General features: G+C 50.0%; 1 protein-coding gene across 2 annotated transcripts; it reads right to left on the reverse strand.

Annotated features, from left to right (window-relative positions):
• Nucleotides 1-1,679: 1,679 nt before the first annotated feature.
• On the reverse strand, nucleotides 1,680-9,547 carry pex6 (peroxisomal biogenesis factor 6). 2 transcript variants are annotated; one of them, XM_068588664.1, is made up of 18 exons: nucleotides 9,017-9,547; nucleotides 8,173-8,799; nucleotides 7,720-7,889; nucleotides 7,509-7,592; nucleotides 7,181-7,322; nucleotides 6,934-7,067; nucleotides 6,730-6,835; nucleotides 6,044-6,246; nucleotides 5,766-5,952; nucleotides 5,209-5,285; nucleotides 4,981-5,098; nucleotides 4,462-4,667; nucleotides 4,306-4,367; nucleotides 4,110-4,218; nucleotides 3,726-3,842; nucleotides 2,960-3,037; nucleotides 2,735-2,874; nucleotides 1,680-1,954 (listed from the first exon to the last, which is right to left on the reverse strand). In XM_068588664.1, exons 1-18 carry the CDS (start codon nucleotides 9,530-9,532, stop codon nucleotides 1,818-1,820), a joined length of 3,213 nt encoding a protein of 1,070 aa, XP_068444765.1. In that variant the 5' UTR covers nucleotides 9,533-9,547; the 3' UTR covers nucleotides 1,680-1,817. The 2 variants fall into 2 exon arrangements, with proteins under 2 accessions (XP_068444765.1, XP_068444764.1); XM_068588663.1 differs by having other exon boundaries at nucleotides 6,730-6,832; nucleotides 9,017-9,532.

Consider the following 9,547-nt stretch of genomic DNA (forward strand, 5'->3'; position numbering starts at 1 on the left):
CTGGTATCTTTACTCTTGAGGTGCGTTTAGATTTTACTTGCTTTACTTTTCAATTATGAGCAACAGCTCGACATCTGCGTCGTTATATTTCGTTGCAAAGTCAACTCTGCTGCAAACACCGTTTAAATGAAGTCCTGGAAACTTATATACAAACTAGCTACGTACTAGCTAGCTAGCTAGCTAGCTAGCGATTAGTTCTGAAGGATTAAAAAATAAGAGAAGAAGATTTGAAGCTAGCTAGCTAGCTACACAATAACTACACTTTGGCTAACCAAGTAAACTGTAATGCTAATGAGCAGCTGGAGGTCTAAGATATGAATTGTGATGATGAATAAAATGATGAAATGATATAACGTGTGGTTGAAGTAATTCATCAGTAAATGAAGAGGCTGAATCTGTCATCGAGGAATGTGCGCTAGCGAAAGCTAACAAGCTAACTATGCAAACCGCCCAATTCTGCGTAGCTTTGCAGTGGCTAACTAGCTGAACTACGTATATGTGTGTTGTTTTAGTAGCACTAAATTCTTACTTTGTTTTCACATCAGATTGTAAAAGTGAACCCGCTAATATTCTGACTTATGCTAGCTAGAAGTTTAGATGCTAAAAACAGCATGAAAACCAACATTGGTGTTTTCTCAGCGACGCTGCTTCTGCGTTGTCTGTCGACTGAGTTTTAACTGTGACATAATTAATTTAAACAACGTTCTGGTTACTTGCTTTACATCGAGTGTCAACATCAACGGGGTTTGGGGTGATTGAGTTTTTTCCTGCTGATTATTTCTCCTTTTGTGGTTCCTCTCATTCTTCACGGCTTCATTTGTTGAGGTGATTCTGATGTTTTGAAAATGAACAAATAAAAATGCCTACCTGTGTAAAAAACGTTTCTTATTTGGTTGAATCTCATTGCGGCTTCTTGCCGGACTCCAGTTTGATTTAGAAGAACCATTTGACTTAAAACATTTTTTTTTTAAAAGACTGAAGTTGTTTTTTTGGGACACATTATACAATAAGAATAAATATTAAAGGTTTTATGACTTTTTCTTTAATCCTAACATTTTGATCCTTCTTCACACAGCACCACACAGAATTAAAATACATTGCTGAAGGAGTCAGTATTGAACACTGGTTATGAATACAGTAATGTTATACATTTTTCACAAATACACTACATGATTACAATGAATTTTCCGTATTACCTTATTTCCTCATTGCACAGCTCGTGTCTTCCTCTGTTGCTCTGCTTCAGGCCTGCAGCAGCTGGTTAATGAGCTCTTGTTTAATCACATTTCACCTGTTTCTCTGGCAGATTAGCAGCTTAAAATACACGGCGAGGCCTCCTGGCATTACGGAAGTGTGTTTCGGCACATGGCCCTGCATGAACGTTAACGTGCGCTGTGATTGGTCAGTAGGTGGCAGTAATGCACCTTTTGTTGGATTCCAGCCGCATCAAAACCCAAAAAGAAGGAAAATGCACAGGTAGAAAATCCACAGCCCGGGCTGGAATATCACAAGAGTAATAAAGGAGTTGTTAATAATAACTTTTATAGTTTAGAGACTCACGTTACACTCGACAGGGTCGCGGTGCGTGAAGACTCGCACCTGATTGGCTGATGGGACTCGTTAGTAGATGATGCCTTTCCTTCAGAAATCAAGTGTCACTTCTGGTTTTAACGTTTTTATTTATAAATTACATCTCAACAATTAAATAAATTAGCTTCTTGTTTACATCATTTACATTATTTTACAACACTGATTCTTCAGAAGTGATTTGCACCTCAACTTGGACCTTCATCAGAGAACATCGTCATCCTCAGCTGCTACTGGGCAGCGAGCTGCTGTTGGATGTTTCTGTATCTCTGCAGCTCCGACTGAGAAACAGACGGCTTGAAGTTTTCTAACGCTGAAGAGAAATCCTCAACGCAGACGAGGAGAGGAGAGTCCTCCGAGTCCAGACCTGAGGAGGGACGGACACACACACACACACACACACACACACACACACACACACACACACACACACACACACACACACACACAGGTAAAGAGAGAGAGAGAGAGAGCGAGAGCGAGAGAGAGAGCAGGTTGAGAGAGAGATAAAAAGAGAGAGACAGACAGGTATATAGAGAGAGAGAGAGGGAGAGAGAGAGAGAGAGAGAGAGACACACAGGTAAAGAGAGAGGGAGAGAGAGAGACACAGGTGGTAAAGAGAAAGAGAGATAGAGAGAGAGATGAAAAGAGACAGACAGGTAAAGAGAGAGAGAAACAGGTAAAGAGATAGGGAGAGAGAGACACAGATGGGGAGAGAGAGACAGAGAGAGAGAGAGACAGGTAAAGAGAGAGAGAGAAAGAGAGCGAGAGAGATGAAAAGAGAGAGACAGACAAGACAGACAGGTAAATAGAGAGAGAGGGAGAGAGAGAGACAGGTGGTAAAGAGAAAGTACTGTACTGAGTTTTGAGGATTTTAGATTATTTTTTATGAATTTGTGCTGCGTTTAAAACAATAAATTATTTGTCTCCTCCACAAAGTGACTTTGTGTATTTTCTCTGAGAAACTCATTATTTACTGTTTGTTGTTGATCTCTCTTTGTCGTTGGATTACAGATCAATCGGTTTGTCTCTGTAACCTGTAACGACGCATCACGCGGTGACGTCGTGTCTTAAACCGTCCTCGTTCCCATAGAAACAAACATCAATACAAACAATAACGACACGTTGACGTTCGCGTTCCTCTCACCGTCGTCGATGAGCGAGACCTTCCTCTTGACGGCGGCCGTCATGGCGTCCGAACAGAGCGCGTACAGGTCGGCGCCGGTCATGTGGTCGGGGCAGCGGTCCAGCACCCGCCGCAGGTCCACGGCCGCGTCCACCTGGAGCCTGAACGCAACACGCAGGAACACTCAGGACGAGCAGACACTCAAACGCACCGTCAGAGGGCGGAGCCTCAACGCGGCGCTCTTACTTTCTGAGGATCGCCTGGAGAACCTGCAGCTGAGCGGCTCGGTCCTCGCTGACGCCGACGAAGACGAGTTTATCGAACCTGAAGAAGACGAAGAGGCCGCAGGTTCAACACCCGAACGCCAAAGAGACGACGACAACACGAGATAAAAACTACACACAGTGATGATGTCACCGCGTGACAGCAGTGATGAAGGAAGGCGTGTGTGTGTGTAGAGGTGTGTCTATGTGAGTGTGTGTAGAGGTGTGTGTGTGTGAGTGTGTGTGTGTGACGAGGAGTGTGTGGAAGTGTGTGTGTGTGGAGGTGTGTATGTGTGTGTGTGTAGAGGTGTGTGTGTGTGTGTGTGTGAAGGTGTGTGTGTGTGTGTGTGACGAGGAGTGTGTGGAAGTGTGTGTGTGTGTGTGGAGGTGTGTGTGTGTGTGTAGAAGTGTGTGTGTGTGTGCGTGCATGTGTGTATAAAAGTGTGTGTGTGTGTGCGTGCATGTGTGTATAAAAGTGTGTGTGTGTGTAGAGGTGTGTGTGTATATAGAAGTGTGTGTGTAGGTGTGTGTAGAAGTGTGTGTGTGTGTGTCTGTAGAGGTGTGTGTGTAAATAGAAGTGTGTGTGTACGTGTATATAGAAGTGTGTATGTGTATGTGTGTATAGAAGTGTGTGTCTGTGTGTATATATAGAAAGGTGTATGTGTGTATAGAAGTGTGCGTGAGTGTGTGTGTATGTATCTATAGAAGTGTGTGTGTGTGTGTGTGTGTGTGTGTGTGTCTCCTCTGACCTGCCGGGCCTCAGCAGTGATTGGTCCAGCAGGTCCGGACGGTTCGTGGCTCCGATCACAAAAACTCCGGCGCTGGACGGCAGCGTGTCGAGCTCGGCCAGCAGCTGAGACACGACTCTGAGGGCGGAGCCGACAAAACCTCATGCAGGGATTTTCACAATAAAACAAACCGGAGATGAAACAAAACAAAACACTGAATCTAACTGAACAAAAAGCAGCAAACACAAGAGTTCATCGTCAGAAAAACAGCCGCTTACGAGCCTCTTTCCCTCTGAATGAAGACGCTTGAGCGCCTCGTCGGGTTGTTTTAAAACCGTTCACTTGACCCTAACGATGCACTAAAAGTCCATCAAGGCTCAAAATCCATCCAGGTACAACGCTCACCTGTCCATCACCCCTCCAGAGTCTCCACTGCGCCCCCTGCTGGGAGCCAGAGAGTCCAGCTCGTCGAAGAAGACGACGCACGGCGCCGCCAAGCGCGCTCTGCTGAACACTGAACACACACACAGACACACACACAGATATACAACTTGATGCGTTCAAGTGAGTACAGCAGGAAGCTCCTGAGGGAGGAACCGACCTTCTCTGATGTTCTCTTCGCTCTGACCCACGTACATGTTGATGAGCTCTGGACCTTTAACGCTGAAGCGCACAAACGGAGGAACAAGCGACGAGTGTTATCGGAGAGACAAAAGGTTGTTTTCTACCTGAGGAAGGTGAAGGTGTGTTTCCCTACCTGAGGAAGGTCATGGAGCACTCGGTGGCCACGGCTTTGGCCAGCAGCGTCTTCCCCGTGCCCGGCGGTCCGTACAGCAGGACCCCGGTCCGGTTCAGGCCCAGAGACAGGAGCTCCGGGCGCTGCAGAGGAAGCTGGACCGTGTCCAGGATCTCCTTCTTCACCTGCTGCAGACCGCCAATATCCTCCCAACGCACATCCGGGATCTTGTTCACACACACACACACACACAGAGTTCAAAACGTATTGCCTTTACACAAGACTCGTGAAGAAAGAAGTCATGGACTAAATGCATATTCAAAATAAGGTTAAATATCCTGTAGATTATTTGATTTTGCTGCGATATATTTACTCAAATGTATATTTTTTTTAACATATTTTTCACCACGAAGTGTAAACGCTTCTCTTTACTGGTGTATTCACTTTTTTTTAATGATGCGGTAATTACATTTCCGGCCACTAGAGGGCAGGAGACATCCCATAATCAGTTAAAGGGCGTAAAGCTTGTCCTGTCGTCACCTTTGGGGCGCCGATGGCCGAGGACTGGGCGTCCTGCAGGGTCTTCAGGGCGGAGCAGAAGTCCTGGTTCAGGATGGTCACGCCGCTGGAGCACAGATCCTCCTCCTGCCGGCCACCGCTACACACACACAGACACACAGACACACACACACACACACACAGACACGAGTTTGTAAATAAATCCACGTCTTTACGGCCTCGCTTACAACCTTTCACCTTTAGTCTCACCAGGTGTGAATCAGCCTCCTGCAGGCAGCTCGACCCGCCGCGACCAGCAGAGCACTGAGGTCCCCCAACACAAACCCCTGAGGAGGAAGAGGAGGAGGAGGAAGAGGAGGAAGAGGACGAGGAGGAGAAGGAAGAGGAGGAGGAGGATAAAGAAGAGCAGGAGGAATCATTCATGTTAGGGTTTCACCTTTAAACTGAATTAGAATATCCTATTTTTGTGTTAGAATTATTTTGTCATAATTATTTGTGTCAAAATTATTTTGTGTTATAATTATTTTGTGTTAGATATATTTTTTTGTCATAATTATGATTACATTTTATTTTGTGTCATATGACTTTTTTGTTGTTTTTTCGTTTGCAGGAATGGGCTTCCATATAAACCTGACGCTTCGCTGCAAAAAAACTATTTTTATTTTAGTCCCAGCACTTGCAACTGGTCTGTACTGGTCCGTACTGGTCCGTACTGGTCTGTACTGGTCTGTACTGGTCCGTACTGGTCTGTACTGGTCTGTACTGGTCTGTACTGGTCCGTACTGGTCTGGGTTCGGGCCACGCACCGCGGTGAGCTTGGAGAGCCTCTCCAGGTTAACGTCTCTCCCCAGGCGAAGGTCTCTGCTCAGGTCGACCAGCATGGCGCGCCGCTGCTCCTCAGTGGGACTCTCCAGCGCCACCTGGTGGACGAACGCCGCCGCGACCCCCGCGGACAGCTCCCGAGGTCTGCAGACCGTCGCCACCACCACCACGCTGAAGGACAACCACCACGTTACCGCGTTTCCCCCCCGAGCGGCTGCCGGACCGCTGAGGCTCATGAGCTTTATTTAAAAAGGGGAGTGACCTGGAGGGGGCGCCGTGGAGCAGCTGGCAGAGCGCGGCCTGCACGCGGCCGTCGTCCTTGCCGTCGGCTCGAGACCCGAGCAGCAGCTGCAGGTTCCTGAGCAGCAGGACGCACGGCGTCAGCGCCTCGGCCCGCTGAAACGCAGAGGCCAGCTTCGCCTCCGAGGCTGCGGGGGTGTCGGCGCAGACGCTCACACAGTCCACCTGCACACAGGTGACGACAGGAAGTGTCGCTGTGACAACGTCTAACAGCAGCGCAACACACACACACACACACACACACACACACACACACACACACACACACACACACACACTTTCAACAGGAAGAAGTTCAAAGGCAGAAGAGAAGAAAGCAGCAGATTAAGAGGAGAAAGAGGAAGCGGAATGAAGAGGACGAAGAAGAAGAAGCAGAAGAAGAAGAAGAAGAAGAAACAGAAGAAGAAGTAGCAACAGAAGAAGAAAAAGAAGAAAAAGAAGAAGCAGCAGCAGCAGCAGCAGCAGCAGCAGAAGAAGAAGCAGAAGAAGAAACAGAAGAAGAAGTAGCAACAGAAGAAGAAAAAGAAGAAAAAGAAGAAGCAGCAGCAGCAGCAGAAGAAGAAGAAGAAGAAGAAGAAGAAGAAGCAGCAGCAGCAGCAGCAGCAGCAGCAGCAGCAGAAGCAGAAGCAGAAGCAGAAGAAGTCGTACCTTCAGCAGGTGGAGGTTCAGTCTACGACTCGCCGCGCTGACCGCCGTCACTTTTCCACTTCCTGTCGGGCCGTGTAGGAGGACGGTGCAGCCAGACAAAGAGCTGCTACAACCACACAAAAACACACTGCCATCACATGACCACATGACCACATGACCACACACACACGTCCCATCTTGTGCCTGGCAGACAGGCGAGTGTACCTGTGGTGAAGGTGTGGGGGGATGATGCTGCTGAGGAGCTCCACGGTCTTGACGAGGCCCGGAGGAGAGAGGCTGCTCCACAGAGACGGACCGTCCACAGAGAGGCAGGGGACGGGGCTGCTGGTGGACCCTTGCTGGACACACACACACACACACACACACACACACACACACACATCCAGGGAGTCAGCTGTCAGAGATACACACTCTGAAACACACCGATAAAAGGTCAGAGGTGCAATGTCACCATGTAGAGCGAGGTGTGCAGTCTGTCAGCCAGGTGAGCTGCTTCTTCTGCTTCTTCTTCTTCTCCTCCTCCTCCATCTTTTTCTTCTTCTCTCTCCTTCGACGGACACACCTTCTGCACTCTGAAGAACAGCACTGGACACCTGGCGGAGGTCAAAGGTCGCACAGGCCCAATAAGCAGGTCAACACAGCCACCGTTAATACAGAAAATACTCTCCTGTGTGTTGTCATATTGATGTTTAGACTGATACATTTGCTCAGATTAACTGTCCTAAAAAATAAATTTATAGTAAACACACTAATATATATAATGTTTGGATGTGTTGTACCTGTGTATTCCCTCTGAGTTGTTCTCCAGCAGGTCTGGATGGTTCTCAGCAGGAACCGTCAGGATGTCTCCCTGTGAAACCAGCCTGCAGCGAGAGCAAGGAGACACTGTAAACACGTTTATGGCTTCCTGTCAAGTGTAAAGCAGCTCACTGTAAACATCATTGTACGCTAAATGCCACTACATGCAGCGAGTACACGGCTCAGGCTGACCGGGGCCTACTGAAGTGCTCAGACAGCAGCTCGTCGTAGCGGCCGAGGCTGTTGTACAGCGGAGACGCGACCGGCTGGAGGTGAAGCTCGCTGGCGAACGCCGGAGAGGAAGAGCGGCTGGAACTGTCCGAGTGGCGACCGGCGGGCGCCGGAGGAGACGGCGTCCACCTCTGAGACAACAGGAGATACTAATGATGAAACCATGTCGCAGCTATAATCCATTGAAAGAACTTCACGTCTCGCAGATTTTTCTAATTAAAAGTCTTCTGGCTTTGACTTTAAATGTGAAGAATCTGCAGGAAATATTGATTGTGGCTTCAGAAAGTTTAATTATGTTGTAAATGTTCTTCTTACTCATTTTGTGACCCTCTTTGACTCCCCTCACGACCCTCTCAGGGGTCCCCCGCCCCCATGTTGCCCTCCATTGTGCGTGTGTGTGTTGTGATGGAGCACCTTCATCCTCAGCGTGCAGCCGTTCACAGGGATCCCGTCTCCTCCCGTCATGTTGAACCACAGGGTTGCCGATACGAAACCGACTTCCTCGTGGTTCTGCAGGTCTGGACTCTGCGTTAAATCCACAACCAGAACAGAGACCAGCCGCTGTCCGCCGCCGCCGCCGCCCCCGGACGCAGGAGGTCTGGAGGCTCCGCCGGGCCTCGACAGCTTCACCCACTCCTGGTTAAACAGCCCCAGCCGGAGCAGCAGCTGTTTGCTTACGAACACGCAGCTGTCCACGTCCACGGCGGCGCCCCCCCGCTGACCTTTGACCCCGAGCCATCGCCGTGCGTCCACCACCCGGACGTCCACCCTGCACTCCAGCGCCTGCAGGACGCCCGAGAACAACCCCGAGCCCAGCAGCTTCTTGTTGTCGAGGAGAGAGCGCCCGCCTCCGAGGCCGTCGGCGTAGCGAGCGAAGTCCGACACGCACAGTCTGAGCGGCCTGCAGGCCGCCGCGGGGGCGGCCGGGGGGTCCGGCGGGTCCAAGCAGTCCGTCAGAACCAGGGAGGTGTCGGCGGTGATCCGGCCCTGTGCTACAGGACTGCAGTCCAACACCAGCAGCTCCATCAGCTGCTGCTGCACCTGAAGACACATCGAAGAAGAAGAAGAAGAAAAAGAAGTAATAGAAGAAGAAGAGTTAATAGAAGAAGAATTAATAGAAGAAGAAGAAGAAGCATTAATACAGCCACTCAGCATGACCAACATGTTTTCAATGAAACTTATTAATAAAACTTCAAATGAAATACGAAGTTCTAATGGAAAGAAAGTAGTTTTTCACTTAAACTTGTAATATTCTCACCTGTCCCGGGTCCTCTCCCAGCAGCGGGTGTCGGGGCAGCAGCAGCGGGTCTCCCTGCCGGGCCAGCAGCCACTGTCCCGGGCGGCAGAGCTCCAGCAGCCCGCCGGTGAACCGCTCGGCTCCGGCCCAGTGGAGGCTCTGCCTGCTGCGGGCTCCCAGCACCAGTCTGTCCAGGGGGATCGGCTCCAGGGCCCGCAGGGTCCCCGTGCCGCTGCCGGGCCCCTGGAAGCCGTGGTGCCGCAGGAAGAAGCGGCTGGTGAACACCCGGACCCGGCTCGCGGACGGGGAGTTTCCTCCTCCGTAGCCCGAGATCTCCTCCTCGGTGGCCGGGTGGACGCGCAGCAAAATGCCCGGCCCTCCGGAGCCCTGAGGCCGCTGCGGGGTGAAGAGGGCGGTCGGCGGGTCGGCGTCATTCTGGAAAACTGAGTCCAGTTGAGCCTGAACGACCAGAACATCCAGAGGACTCAGGTGTGACGGGAAACTTTCCAAACAACACAACTCCACCTGCGCCGCCATCTTGCTACTGCGTCA

Source organism: Clinocottus analis, unplaced genomic scaffold, assembly GCF_023055335.1.
Source record: "Clinocottus analis isolate CAN_PGR_092001 unplaced genomic scaffold, fCliAna1.0.p SCAF_22, whole genome shotgun sequence".
Lineage (NCBI taxonomy): Eukaryota > Metazoa > Chordata > Actinopteri > Perciformes > Cottidae > Clinocottus > Clinocottus analis.